Here is a 15,447-nt window from a genome sequence, read left to right as displayed (position 1 = left end):
GTCACTGAGGTAGGATCTGGTCAGAGATAGTTCTGAGCCTCTAAAACCAAAGCAGTAAACTTTTCTAGCAGGAGTCTATAGTTTTTGATTACAATTTTCACAATAATTGGACAAAATGCCCTCCAACATGCACTCTACATTAACTTATGGAGTATCTCTTTAGATGTGGATGAGGTGTAAATGTACCGATTCTTTTAAATTACTCTAGTGTAGAGAATAATGTGAAAGTTATGCAATAAAAAGTCACTTCCATTTAGTCTTGTGGCAAATAAATCCATAAAACATTCTATCACAGATGTACGGATTAAGATTTTTGCTATTTAACAATCTGTTTCTTCACTGAATCATCGCCACTTTATAAATTCTTTTACTAGCAGTGAATAACAATCTGAAGCTGGTGCAGGTAGGCTACTTTTCATGGAAAGATGCGGTGGTGATGGTGCTAGTATTAATAGTAGTAGTAGTACTGGCAGCAGCAGCAGTAAGTGATTATTGTACAATTAGTGTCTGTAGACGAGTTATGATACTGGAAAGTTTCTGAGACAGGCTTAATTACATCTGAAGGAAACATAGATCCCATTTTTTATTGTACAATATATATCAGAATAACAGTAAATACATTTACATCTGGTAACAAAGTTTATCAATACATAAATCAGCACTCAACATATTATAAAATCACTATACACAAACTTTTATAACCTAAACATATTTATACTATAAAACCTTTAAATAACAGGCCCATTTCTAGCATCATTCTGTCACTTTATGCTAAATATTTATAATTATTTTACTATCTGGCTTTAAAATCTTCACATAAGCAATCCCCTATGTTAACAAAAACTCTGACAAGAATACATAACAATTTTTATTATGTATATATATTTCCAACAAAAACAAAAATAGAAATCTTCCTGAGATGCTAACACTAAAGAACAGCCTTTATATTAAACTCTCTCAAAAGTTTTGTTGACATAAAGTAAAATATATTTCAGTAACAGCTATAATTTGGTGATGTCAGTAGAGAAGTTATTTATTTTTCCCATTTCCCACACCACTGCAGAAAAAGAAGACTTAAAGTGAACCACATTCTCGAAGCTGCCTATTGCCAAGTGGCACAGGAGGCCTGTAATTTTTCACTACAAGGCCTTGAAGTTCATCACAAGGACATTGCTCTCCTGGTCCATAACAGCGCAGACTACGAAATGCTGAAAGCTGTAATAGAGGATAAATAATAAATATAAAGAAATTAACACTTAGTAAAGTAATGAATGATAAAATCTGCCATACGACTAAAATTACTTACATACATAAACATGCATGCTCTTACAAGCATGGAAGGAAAATTAGCAAATCCATTCTTTTGTAAATATACATTTTTTGTGTGTTATACATCCTTGAAGGTCTCATCACTATGGATATATGGAATGAAGAATAGATCTATCTATCTGTCCATAGCTCACATGTCCAAACAAAACTTCTGCATTTTTTTAACACAATAAATTTTTGAAGCCTGATGGTCAATAGTAGTCTCTACTCTTAGATGAAAGTGTTGCAAATCCCTATAGCAGCATATTATTGCCAGTACTTTAAATTTAGTGTAAGTGATTGCCACTTATAAGAGAGGTTGCAGCAAGGCACACGACATTCCTTCTGTGTATCACTGATAATAGTAGAATGTAGGATTTTAGAAGTTAAAAAAGAAATAATATAGTAATAATACAATGAAAAAAAGCAGTTACAACTGTATTAACTAAACAAATGCTTTTGTAGCCTTATTTCACAAACTTTATTATTACTATATGACACGTATTGGGTAGTAAGGTCATTTATTATTGGCAACAATATTCTGAAGTCAGTGGATAAAGCTCACCAAGTTTTTACAAGCATTCAATCAGGATCTATAACAATAGTCCCCTAGACAACTACTTCACAACAATGAGTACAATTTCTGCTGTTATTCACAAGAAGTATTGTAACTTGGAACATACGAACCAGCTTTACTGCCAGTGTTGTTACATTCTTAACTCATGCCATGGAATTCTGTTAACAGTATTTATTGTGTCTCCTAACTACTTGAACATTTCCCAACCTCTATAACAACCTGATCACTTTCTGCACCTTTCCAAACTTCAGTTTCTTGCCGTATTGTTGATGTCCTAATGACCACCTGTGCAAAACTTCTTATGTGCACACTTCTATCAAACTCTATTCCAGCCTCATCACTGATTCAACTTACTTGATTATAGTGGTGGAGGGCCTCCTTATAAATGATGTATACAGGATGAGAAAACTAAGATATGCCTCCCAAAATATATCTAGAATAAGCCAAGGTGTGGTTTCTGCTAAGTTATAGTGGGCACTATGGTGAGTTTTCTAACACATGAAAGTAGTTTTTAAGGTATATGGCTGCCAGAATGGCACTGCTTTTATTTTTTAAATGGAACCATACAATTTTTTCCTTAGCATTGGAAGGAGCCTTTGAGGAGAAGTTCAGTAACTTACTGTATAGAATCTGAGCTGCTTCTGGTGGTGTGACTGTTTTGCCACACCACTTATCTTTTTACTATTTGATCAAGATACACACATTATGTTTAAGTCTTCAATGAGTGCTCTTACCACTGCCACAAAATAGTATATAGTTCCATTAAAACATTAAAAAAAGAACTATTTCCTAGTTAGGATGCAATAAATATTAAAAATTACTGATGCACATCAGTAAATTCAGCACAATGTCTGTTATAGCATAGCAAAAAAAGCACCCTAATAGAGTTGTTTGGGGTGTATTTGGGGTGGCCCATCTTAACTGCCACATGTTATGTGCAACTTTTCTTCAGCTTTCTATGCCTGCATGATGATTGTTGAGTATAATAAGTGGTTCTCTCAGTAATAAGTGTATGCTGCAGTGAAACTCGTAATAGATGAAAACTGTGTGTCACATTGGAACCATAAACTTTCATATGAGTTGTAAAAAAACCATTAGGAGGTTGCTAAGCCTTTCACCATGATGATATTTCTCTCAGGAAAGCTTTCCCAGCAAAGTATGCAGGAGAACATCCTAGTCCAATCAGTGAAGGAAAATCAGGGGAAAAATTCATACAGTCACAAATTATTGTACAGTCATAGGCAGGTGTGCCATGAACAACGTGCTAAGAATCCTGAATGATGGAATGGGAGCAGCCATGTGGGCAGATGATTAAAGGTCACTTTATGGGGGCAGATGATTAAAGGTCACTTTTTTGTTATTCTTCAATAATGCCAAAATCACAGCTTTTGGTGAAAATGTTTCTTGGTACAAAACTAAAATACATTAAATTTCCTACATAAAAAGGGTATCATTTTTTCTGGGACTAACAGTTTCCACATTTCAGGGGAAATAAATTTTGCAGATTATTCAAAAATAGCAGTTTAGTCGTATAAATTGTTAAATGAAATGGGTTAAGGACAAGTATTTAATGTGTGTAACACACAATGATGCAACAGAACTTCATTAAGGAAAAAATTGTGTTATGGGGGTGTGACGGGCTGGAGGGGGGAGGGGGGGGGGGGGGACAGGGACAGATGTGTGATGGAAGGTAGAGTAGATCACCAGATTGTGGTCATGCACTCCCTTCCTTCATAGATCTGCAAACTGAAGAGCGAGCAAGAGAGTCCCCATCTCCCTACACAATTAGTCACAAAAAACAATGACAGGGTGTTTCAAAAGTTATACCAAACCTCAACCTCCAGTAGGTGAATATGGATTGGGGCTAAGGAATGAAAGAGGAAGCCACCTGGAAGAATTTTGCACAGAGCATAACTTAATCATAGCTAACACTTGGTTCAAGAATCATGAAAGAAGGTTGTATACATGGAAGAACCCTGGAGGTACTAAAAGGTTTCAGATAGATTATATAATGGTAAGACAGAGATTTAGGAACCAGGTTTTAAATTTTAAGACATTTCCAGGGCCTCTGACAATCTGTTGGTTATGAAATTATAATTACAGATAAAAACAGGTACAGTGTTCTGTCGAATAGTAGTGATGCCTGCAATAAGGATATGCAAAACGCTAGTGAAGTGATGCAAGACAGTGAAACAACGTCCGAGTGGATAAAAGTGTCGCTAAAAGGTAATCCCTTGTCCACTAAAAGAATAACAAACTCCGTAAAATCTGTCACATTTTGCGATAAAAACAAATACAACATTTTGCAACAAAGTGAAAATACAAATAAACAAAAACCGACGTGTGTGACAAAGAAGAAAGAATCAAAAGTCGACGTCTTTGGAGACAGTCACACCAAAGGAATTTCTCAAGAACTGCAAGTAAATAGTAAATCAACGACAGTCACAGGCATGGTTAAACCAGGTGCTGGTTTCAAAGAAGTGATGAAAAACATCGTAAAATATAACTATGACAAGCAGGACAGTGTTGTAATCTGTGCAGGAGCTAAAGACATTTACGAAAACAATGCTATGAAAATGTATAAACAGCTCTTGAGTCTTTTGCTAGTACTGTCAAATACAAACATTTTACTGGTGAACTTTACCCACAGGCATGATTTACCTGAATGGTCATGTGTGAATAAGGAAATTCACAGAATTAATGTGAAACCTAAAAGTAGTTGTAGGCTATTCAGCAATGTGAAATTAATTGACTCAAACACACTTGACAGAGAATGTTTTACGAAACATGGGCTTCACCTTAACAGAAATGGAAAGGTCAGGTTAGGAAACTTAATAAGGGAATCAATTAAATGCAATTACAAAGTGACAGCCACTGAACTGGGATGGTATAAATCTCCAATAGCAAAACACCAGCAAAAGCAGGAGCAGCACGCAAATGGACCATCCAAAAAACAGTAGCAGCAGAGGAACCTACTACTGAACCAACATTAGCAGCAGCAGAACTAACAACAGAAGCAATAGTTACAGCATCAAAAACCAACCAACCAGAATCATTAGCAGTCACAGCAACATCAGAAGCAGTAGTTCCAACATCAATAACCAAGCAACCAGAATCACTGGCATTCACTGCAACAGCACACAGCAGCAGCAGTGGTAACAGGAGCAGTCATCACACCAGAAGAATGCAGCCACCCTTGAGAAGCCAGGATTTTTGCTGGGGCAAAGCCGTGAACAACAGCACACAACAGGGAAAGAGATAAATGCTTGCAAGCAGAGGAATCCACAACAAGGATTTTTGGTACCCGGCCTCAGTTACAAGACTAACATAAGGCAGATACCTTTAGATACACCAACTTCCAAGTCTAACTGGCAACAGACTCACCTCCACTGTCATCAACAGAAGAATAACCATGCCACCAGCCCATCTAAAGGATTTTTTAGCATCAGGTCTAAAGGGAAAGGCGCCACCAAGATATGTGAAAACAAATGCCTAACAGTGTTTCACCAAAACATTCAAGCCATAAAGAACAAAGCACAACAGCTAGAAGTAGAATTGGAAAATTTTGATAGCCAAATTTTGTGTATCACTGAACACTGGTGCAAAGGGAAGGAAATTGAACACATTGCATTAGCCTCATTTGACCTTGCATGTTACTATAGTAGAATTTCAATGAATGGTGGAGGTTCATGTATCTATGTAAAAAAAAGGTAGGTCATTTAAAGTTAGATATGATCTTTTAGATCTAGGTGAGGACAAACATTTCGAACTTTCCGCTGTTGAAATAATAGGACCTGGCATAGCAAAAAAATTAGTCATATTTTGTGTGTACCGCTCTCCCAGTGGAGACATTGATATATTCTTCTCAAAACTGAATCAAAGCTTAGACAAGGTTTCTGGACCAAAAGCAAATGTAATTATCTGTGGTGACTTAAACATTAATATGATGAAGCCTGATAAGGCTAGCAACATATACGTGAATATTCTAAGCTGTTATGGAATATCCTCCCTTGTTAATTGTCCAACTAGAATAACAAAAGAATCCTCTTCATCCATAGATCATGTAGCTACAGATATTGATAGTAAAAAATGTCATATTGTTGTCCAAAACCTGGACCTATCAGACCACCTCTGCCAGATCTTAAAAACTAACATTCATGTTTAAACTCCTCCTAAACTTTGTACATACAAAAGAATGTTTTCCAAATCAGCCCTGTATCAGTTTAAATCCCAGCTAGAATTGAAGATTGGAGGGAAGTCTATGCAGAAACCAATGCAAATCAGAAATTTATCAAGTTCATTTCAATTTTTAAACTCAGATTTGAAGAGATGTTTCCCAAAACTCTTTATCAAATTAAAACTACAAAGAGAAATCAATGGGTGACTACAGGTATCAAAAAATCCTCAGAAACTCTTAGATATCTCAACTCCCTAAAAATTCATCAATCTAACCCAGAAGTTCTGCAATTCTACAAAAAGTACAGGAAAATATACAGAAAGGTGTTGCTAGCTGCAAAAAAACTTTCAAACAACAAAATATTACTTGAAGCTGAAAACAAGAGCAAAGCAGCCTGGAACATCGTCAAACAGGAAACATCTAACTGCTAAAAAGGACTTCAATTCACAAATAAAAAACAAAGATGTACCAGTAGGTAACCTTAAAAAATTAGCTGATTTTGTAAACTCATATTTCAGTAGTTTTACAAAAAAATTACAGCAGAAATTTCCAGATACGTATGATTTACCTACTCAGAACCAGCCAACAAACTCAATGGTGCTCTTGCCAACTACAGAAAGGGAAGTGGCACTAGTAGTACACCAACTAAAAAATAAAACTTCAGTAGGACTTGATGAAATCCCAGTCTGCGTAATTAAAGATTGTATAGACTCCATAAAGGGCCCATTAACAGACATAATTAATGAATCTTTCGAAAATGGATACTTTCCGGAGTACCTAAAACAAGCAAAAGTTATACCTATCCTTAAAAACGGAGATGTGGAAAATGTAGAGAACTACAGGCTGATCTCTATACTGTCTATCATTTCTAAAATAATAGAAATACTAGTCAAAAAAATGCTAAATTACCTGAATAAATATAATCTTCTTTCCAATGACCAATTTGGTTTTAGGCCCGGAAAAGGCACACAGTCTGCTATAGCACAGTTCACTAAAGTAATTTTAGAAGCACTGGACAAAGGTGAAAATGTAAGTGGTATCTTTTTAGACTTGTCCAAGGCCTTTGATACAGTTGACCACAAAATCTTACTTCATAAATTAGGGCAAATAGGAATAAGAGGTGTGACAAAGAAGTGGTTCAAATCATACTTGGAAAACAGAGTTCAACGAGTTGAGATATCACAAGTTTCAAACAATTCCCTTATAAAACACCTGTCTGACCCAGAAAATGTGAATATCGGCGTCCCACAGGGAAGTGTATTAGGCCCAATATTGTTTCTTATATACATTAACGACTTCCCTCAAAGTATCGGACATGGAGAAAAAATACTTTTTGCTGATGACAGCAACATAGTAATAACAGGTGAAAATCCAACACAACTGTCAGAAAGAGCAAACGAGGCTCTCAATGATGTCCACAACTGGTCATTAAAAAATAAAGTAACCCTAAATGTAAAGAAAACTAACTATATTAACTTCCAATTGAACAAAAAACACAATGCCACTAGTTAATAATAATGTGTAACAAGTACCAAATTCTTAGGGATGAATGTAGACAGCCAACTGAAATGGACAAACCATGTCAACATTTTGGCAAAGAAATTATCCACAGCATGCTATGCTCTTAGAATCCTTGCACCAGTATGCAATAATACCTGTCTTAAAATAACATATTATGGATATCTACACTCAGTCCTCAGCTATGGGATCATGTTTTCGGGAACAAGTGCCAGTAACATACAAACTGTGTTCAAAGTACAAAAAAGAGCCATAAGGATAATAACAAACAGCAACAACAGGGCCCACTGTCTAGCATTATTTAGAAAGCTAGGCATTCAACTGTTTCTTGTGAGTATATCTTTCAGAACATAATATTCATTAAGAAAAATCTCAAAATGTACAACACAAACAGCCTAATACATGACCATGAAACAAGAGCTTGTCACCACCTCCATCTAGATAGAAAGAACAAGGCAAAGACGCAAAAAAGTTATTTTATAATAGGATAAAACTGTATAACAAATTAACAGAAGAAATTAAAGAAATAAATGAGCCCCTCACTTTCAGACAAAAGCTTAAAACCTTTTTAATAAGTAAAAGTTGTTATACTGTAAAAGAATAGTTAACATAGATGTAGATTATTAGCAACATATGACATCCATACAATATTTATTGTTCCACAGATGAATAAATAAATAAATAAATAAATACATGAACTGGAGATTAAAACTGAAGAAACTGCAAAAAGGTGGGAATTTAAGGAGATGGGACCTGGATAAACTGAAAGAACCAGAGGTTGTACAGAGTTTCAGGGAGAGCATAAGGGAACAATTGACAGGAATGGGGGAAAGAAATACAGTAGAAGAAGAATGGGTAGCTTTAAGGAATGAAATAGTGAAGGCAGCAGAGGATCAAGTAGGTAAAAAGATGAGAGCTAGTAGAAATCCTTGGGTAACAGAAGAGATACTGAATTTAATTAGTGAAAGGAGAAAACACAAAAATGCAGTAAGTGAAGCAGGCAAAAAGGAATACAAACGTCTCAAAAATGAGATCGACAGGAAGTTCAAAATGGCTAAGCAGGGATATAAGGATGTAGAAGCTTATCTCACGAGGGGTAAGATAGATACTGCCTACAGGAAAAATAAAGAGAACTTTGGAAAAAAGAGAACCACTTTTATGAATCTCAAGAACTCAGATGGAAACCCAGTTCTAAGCAAAGAAGGGAAAGCAGAAAGGTGGAAGGAGTATATAGAGGATCTATACAGGGGCGATGTTCTTGAGGACAATATTATGGAAATGGAAGAGGATGTAGATGAAGATGAAATGGGAGATATGATACTGCGTGAAGAGTTTGACAGAGCACTGAAAGACCCGAGTCGAAACAAAGCTCCGGGAGTAGACAACATTCCATTAGAACTACTGACAGCTTTGTGAGAGCCAGTCCTGGCAAAACTCTACCATCTGGTGAGCAAGATATATGAGACAGGTAAAATTCCGTCACACTTCAAGAAGAATATAATAATTCCAATCCCAAAGAAAGCAGGTGTTGACAGATGTGAAAATTACCGAACTATCAGTTTAATAAGTCACAGCTGCAAAATACTAACGCGAATTCTTTAAAGATGAATGGAAAAACTGGTAGAAGCCGACCTCGGGGAAGATTCAGTTTGGATTCCGTAGAAATGTTGGAACATGTGAGGCAATACTGACCCTACGACGTATCTTAGAAGAAAGATTAAGGAAAGGCAAACCTATATTTCTAGCATTTGTAGACTTAGAGAAAGCTTTTGACAATGTTGACTGGAATACTCTCTTTCAAATTTTGAAGGTGGCAGGGGTAAAATACAGGGAGCGAAAGGCTATTTACAATTTGTACAGAAACTAGATGGCAGTTATAAGAGTCGAGGGGCATGAAAGGGAAGCAGTGGTTGGGAAGGGAGTGAGACAGGGTTGTAGCCTTTCCCTGATGCTATTCAATCTGTATATTGAGCAAGCAGTAAAGAAAACAAAAGAAAAGTTTGGAGTAGGTATTAAAATGCATGGAGAAGAAATAAAAACTTTGAGGTTCGCCGATGAAATTGTAATTCTGTCAGAGACAGCAAAGGACTTGGAAGAGCAGCTGAATGGAATGGACAATGTCTTGAAAGGAGGATATAAGATGAACATCAACACAAGCAAAACAAGGATAATGGAATGTAGTTGAATTAAGTCGGGTGATGCTGAGGGAATTAGATTAGGAAATGAGACACTTAAAGTAGTAAAGTAGTTGTGCTATTTTGGGAGCAAAATAACTGATGATGGTTGGAGTAGAGAGGATATAAAATGTAGACGGGCAATGGCAAGGAAAGCGTTTCTGAAGAAGAGAAACTTGTTAACATCGAGTATTGATTTAAGTGTTATGAAGTCGTTTCTGAAAGTATTTGTGTGGAGTGTAGCCATGTATGGAAGTGAAACGTGAACGATAAATAGTTTAGACAAGAAGAGAATAGAAGCTTTCGAAATGTGGTGCTACAGAAGAGTGCTGAAGATTAGATGGGTAGATCAACATAACTAATGAGGAGGTATTGAATAGAATTGGGGAGAAGAGGAGTTTGTGACACAACTTGACTAGAAGAAGGGATCGGTTGGTAGGACATGTTCTGAGGCATCAAGGGATCACCAATTTAGTACTGGAGGGCAGCGTGGAGGGTAAAAATCGTAGAGGGAGACCAAGAGATGAATACACTAAGCAGATCAGAAGGACGTAGGCTGCAGTAGGTACTGGAGGATGAAGAAGCTAGCACGGGATGGAGCAGCATGGAGAGATGCATCAAACCAGTCTCAGGACTGAAGACCACAACAGCAACAACAACCAAACCTTCCACAGTTCGCCTTGTGCCAGATCTGTGGAATGTTCTACACTGATTCTTAGTTATCCTGAATGGCAGTTGTAGTGTTCTTTCAGGATAGGCAGCTTCCCCCACCTTGAGCACCGCCCGCTTTTCAGTTTAGAGACAGATCATATCTAACCAGCATTTGCTATCCATTTCTCATATGTGAGTAGACAAAATAACTTCACTGAACTTGTGTTTGTACAGTGGAGTTATTTTCACTTTCCACTTTGCAATCCATTGTTTACATAGGTTGCTTTGGTCTTGTCCTGTCTGCTGTCAGTCAACTGTACTCAGTTCAGCTTCCGCTTGGTGTCACATTCTCTTCTGCAAGTGATCCTTCTGGCTTTTGGTGTAAGGTGTTTCTCTCCTGGGCTCTGATATCCGTGCGGGCATTCGGCCACTCAGATATAGTATAGGTGACAAGGAAAAAGGTAGATGTTGAGTAGTATAATGCTAAATTAGTTTGCCTGCTGGAGCAAAAGCAGCAGCAGCTAATGCAACAGCAGCAGCTTCAGGTGGACAAACTCTGAGCGCATAAGGCCACTTTGCTCCATGCCTCAGCCGCCCTGCAGTCAATGCCACTATTCATCCCTGCATATGTTCTTTCTTCTCCATAAATTGGTGCCTCTGTCTGACCTCTGTTGACTAATTATTATTTCCAGAAATATCATGTGGTACCCTCTAGGCTCAAGTTTCACCAACACTGTAAACAACATGAACAATCGTACCTGTCCTGGGCCACAAACTTCAAATGTCTAAGCCACAAATGCCATTTCACTTGTCCCAATCAAAGCTGCAAGGCTTTTTATGTGGACTCCATGATTTGTGGTGTTGTTTAGCTGGAACCCGGTCCTGAGAACCACTCACAGGATTTAAAGTAGATAACCTATTGTTTGAGGATGTCTTGCACATCACACACTCCTTCAGACTGCACACATTGCTATGAATGATGCACGGTGAGGCCATAAATTTCTGCGATTAACATGCCACCATACGTTCCACCCTATGTCACAGACATTGGGCAATCTGCAGGTTCCAGCAATGTTGCAATTCATTGTTATCCGATGTATCCACGGTGTCTGAGTGTCCAGTTGCACCTTGTCAGTGGTCCTTCAAGCCTGCAGTGATTTTCCGCTCACTCCCGAGCAGATTGTATGGATTGCCAGGGTCCTGCATGTGCTCACGCTCTTTGCTCAGAGTGTCAAAGCTGCACATGCTGCTCCCATCCCACCCAACGAGTGCAGTAGGACACTGTAAATTCACTGCAGTTGCCTCGCATACTGGTCTCCAATAATGGGCCACAATTCACGCCATCTGCTTTCTAATATTTCTGCAAGGCCAGTGGCATAGAACATATTTGCAGCCCTCCATTCCATCCTTACTCAAATGGTGATGTGGAATGTCTCAGTTGGACCTTTAAGCAGCAAATAAAAAAAAAATTTAAAAATGAAAAATGTGTCGTATCCTCTGCCTCTATGTCAGACTTCACCCTGTTTTTGAGCACTTATCAAACCAAACCGATTAACAGTTGTAGTGCTATTGAGCTCCTCTGTGGTTGGCAACCGCAGACCCTGTTCCATCTTTTGATGCTAACCTCTTCAGAGACCCACTCCCACCCCTCCCAGTCTTACATACCTGACAGAGCTATGCACGCCTGACACTACAGCTGTTAGAGGGCACAGTCTTACCACAGCACTGTGCTTGCAGCATGAGTGCGCCACTCGTCTGGCCACATGAATACACCAGCCAGTGCCATGTGAATGGTAAGTCAGTTCTGTTCTTGCATCTGATGTTGCCAGTTACTATCATTGCTGTACTCAGACTTGTACACCAGTGGAGACCCATGGGCTGCAGGTTACCTCAGTCCAAACACAGAAGGGACTCAAGCTGTACTATCACAACCCGCTCTGGCCTCCAGTAGAGGTGTTACCACCACCACCACCACCACCACCACCACCACCACCACCACCGCCTTCTCCACTTCCTCCTGGTGCCAATGTGGTGCCAGCCTATGTCTCCACACTGTTGCACCAGCAATTCCCAATTCCTTCCACATCCATGTGGATTGGTGGAACACCTTGGCACACCCAGCACCAACTATGCCTTAATGGACACCACTGAACATCCTCCCTTTCTGCAACTGGCTGTCAAGGAACCAGATCTTCAAACATGACTCCAGTCTACCCCCATGGCATTGTCTGGGGTGTTTCCAACTACGTGCCTGTTTCAGAGGGGAGGATATGGTATCTGGCTGCACAGAGGTTGACTGCCTGCCAGAGGAAATAATCCTAGATGGTTTCTAGAGGGCACAATCTCACCACAGCACTGCAATTGCAGCATGAGCAGCCACTCATCTCGCCATGTGAATTCTCCAGCCAGTAGTGTCCCTTGTGGCTGCTGTAAATATGGCCACCAAGTGAACAGTCAGTCAGTTACATACTTGCATCTGATGCTGTCGGTTACTGTCACTGCTGTACTATGGACTATTCAATAATAACCTCGCTTGGCACTTGGTCTGGTCATGATTCAAATTGTCTCTCTCTTTGCTCTTGACCATTGATATTGTTGTAGCAAAGGTTTCCACTTTCCACTTGATTGTTTGTGGGTTGCTGTTTTCTTCTCCTTCTCTGTGTTCTATCTAGTGTCAGTCAGCTGTGTTTGACTTGGCTACATCTTGATATCATGCCCACTTCCACATGTGACCATTCCACTTTGCAGCCTGCCTTAACAGTTATGACACAATAATGGTCTAACAACTTTTAATATTGTACTTGAGAATGGCATAAAAGCCAGACTCTGGATAAAACAAATGTAGTAATACACAGTCAAATGGCAGTTTACTCTTTTAAACAGTATTTCATGACTGTAGCTCAACATCTTCGAAAAGAATTTCTTCACTATTTCTACTATGCACTCCACAGTTTTGAGGTTAAGTTTGTTAGTAATCTCATTTCTGTTGCTTCTCAGTAGTTTTTTTTATTTTTGCATTGCTCTAAGTCCATATTCTATGCTCAATCTACTGACCATTCCATTCAGTACACCTTGTTATTCCTCCTCCTTTCACAGAGAATAGCAATATCGATAGTGAATTGTATCATTGATATTCTTTTACTCTGAATTTGAATTCCACGTCTGAACCTTCCTTTTATTTCTTTATGACTTCTTTGATATGCTGCTTAAAATATAGAGTAGGAAGAAATTTCAGTTTCCTGTTACCTTATCCTGATTTGTCCCTTTGAGCCTATATTTCAAATAGTGTTTCATATGAGCAGTCCAGTGTCATCCAACTAAATCCCTTTTTTCAAAAATACTCGATTTTTGCAAGTTGCTAAGGTGAATGCTGGGATGGTTCCTTTGATTAGGCCATGGTCAACTTCATGCTCTGTCCTTGCCTAGTCTGGTCTTATTTTGTTTCTGTTTTTTATTTGTATATGTTATTTCTGTAGTGTATCTAACAAGTCCAGTATTGTTTTACTGAATAGTCTAAGGATAGTAAAAAAAAAAAGTGAAAAAACTTCTGGTTCTGAGAGGTTCTGTTGCTTTTGTTCATGTCTATAATCTGCTGCCCGGTAAAAAACAATTTGTGCTTTCCAGATGATCCACATAAGGTGTTGGTTTACTTTTCTGCTGAATGCTGTATTAAGTTGTCACTTAATTCTACTAAACATACCTGACTTCCAGATACTCGAATTGGTTGTTTCGGGATCATCCATATCACGCTTTCGGTGCATGGTGGGGTTGTCAAGGAGCCCTCATAAGTCCAGTACTGACTGAAGTCTGAAAAATAAACAGGCATTACTTGTAAAGAAACTAATAACTTCAATAGCTGATAAAAAAATTGAAAAATGCTGTCAAAACAATTAACAGCTCTCAATCATAAAATCAGTGTTAAGTTAAATTGCAGGTATCATAATTATGATGGATATTGCGAAATTATAGAAGAGTAATGTTTAACCAATCAAAATGGTACAACAGATTAAAAATAAAATCATTCACCACATTATGTGTTTGCTACCAAAATAGTAATTGCTCTATAAATGAAATAAAATAAATAGAAGAAACTCTAACTTTTCTAGAATGACTTTGAAGGTGGTATTGACTTATTAAAACAGAAATATAGTCTTCTCTTTTGAGTACCCTGTTTACCTTAATGAAAACTTTCTTTGTTACAGTGGTATGCATTTCAGCAACTTTATCACTTCACTAATTCCATATCAGCTCTAAAAACAACATGCTTTAGCTCATGTAGTGCAGACACTGTGAATTGTGAATTATGGTTTATTTGTGTCATGACATACATTTGCAATCCATTTTGTTTGTTTACAGGAGACATGTCAAATATTTACAATACATTTACAATGATTTTTGCATTAATAAATAATAAATAACACTATAATGATTACATTGGGATACATAAGTTGCATCCAGCTCAAATTACCAGTTTGTCCTGCAGGAATTCATCCACTGAGAAATAGTTTCAGTATCTGTACCTCATTGTCTTTCTTTTGGGAACCTAAAGTCATCTGAATTAACCTACTCCATTTTAATCTGTTGTATGTATTCATTCGCATATATTGAGGTGCCTAGGCATACAGTTCAAGGTGGAGGGAAGCATAAAGTTTTCTCTCTCTCTCTCTCTCTCTCTCTCTCTCGTGTGTGAGCCAAATGGTTTCCCCTCAAATAATTCCAGCCTAGTGTACCTCCTAAGGGCCAACGGCCTTGCCGCAGTGGATACACCGGTTCCCATTAGATCACCGGGGCTGTCGGGTGTGGCCGGCACTTGGATGGGTGACCATCCAGCTGCCATGCGCTGTTGCCATTTTTTGGGGTGCACTCAGCCTTGTGATGCCAATTGAGGGGAGCTGCTTGACCGAATAGCAGCTGCTCTGGTCAAAGAAAACCACCATAATGACTGGAAGAGTTGTGTGCTGACCACACGCCCCTCCTATCTGCATCCTTAACTGAGGATGACACGGTGGTCAGATGGTCCCGATAGGCCACCTGTGGCCTGA

General features: G+C 38.4%; 1 protein-coding gene across 1 annotated transcript in view; it reads right to left on the bottom strand.

Moving 5' to 3' along the window:
• Window positions 1-564: 564 nt before the first annotated feature.
• LOC126416140 (carbonic anhydrase 13-like) overlaps window positions 565-15,447 on the bottom strand; it is a 259,981-nt gene continuing 245,098 nt past the window's right edge. Inside the window, exons 6-7 of the mRNA XM_050083689.1 lie at window positions 14,106-14,212; window positions 565-1,215 (exon numbers count right to left, since the gene is read on the bottom strand). Coding sequence (XP_049939646.1) covers window positions 1,075-1,215; window positions 14,106-14,212 — 248 coding nt within the window. The 3' untranslated portion in view covers window positions 565-1,074. The remainder of the gene's footprint in view (window positions 1,216-14,105; window positions 14,213-15,447) is intronic.

This window comes from Schistocerca serialis, chromosome 1 (assembly GCF_023864345.2).
Source record: "Schistocerca serialis cubense isolate TAMUIC-IGC-003099 chromosome 1, iqSchSeri2.2, whole genome shotgun sequence".
NCBI classification, from domain to species: Eukaryota; Metazoa; Arthropoda; class Insecta; order Orthoptera; family Acrididae; genus Schistocerca; species Schistocerca serialis.
This window is presented reverse-complemented; position numbering and strand designations above follow the sequence as displayed.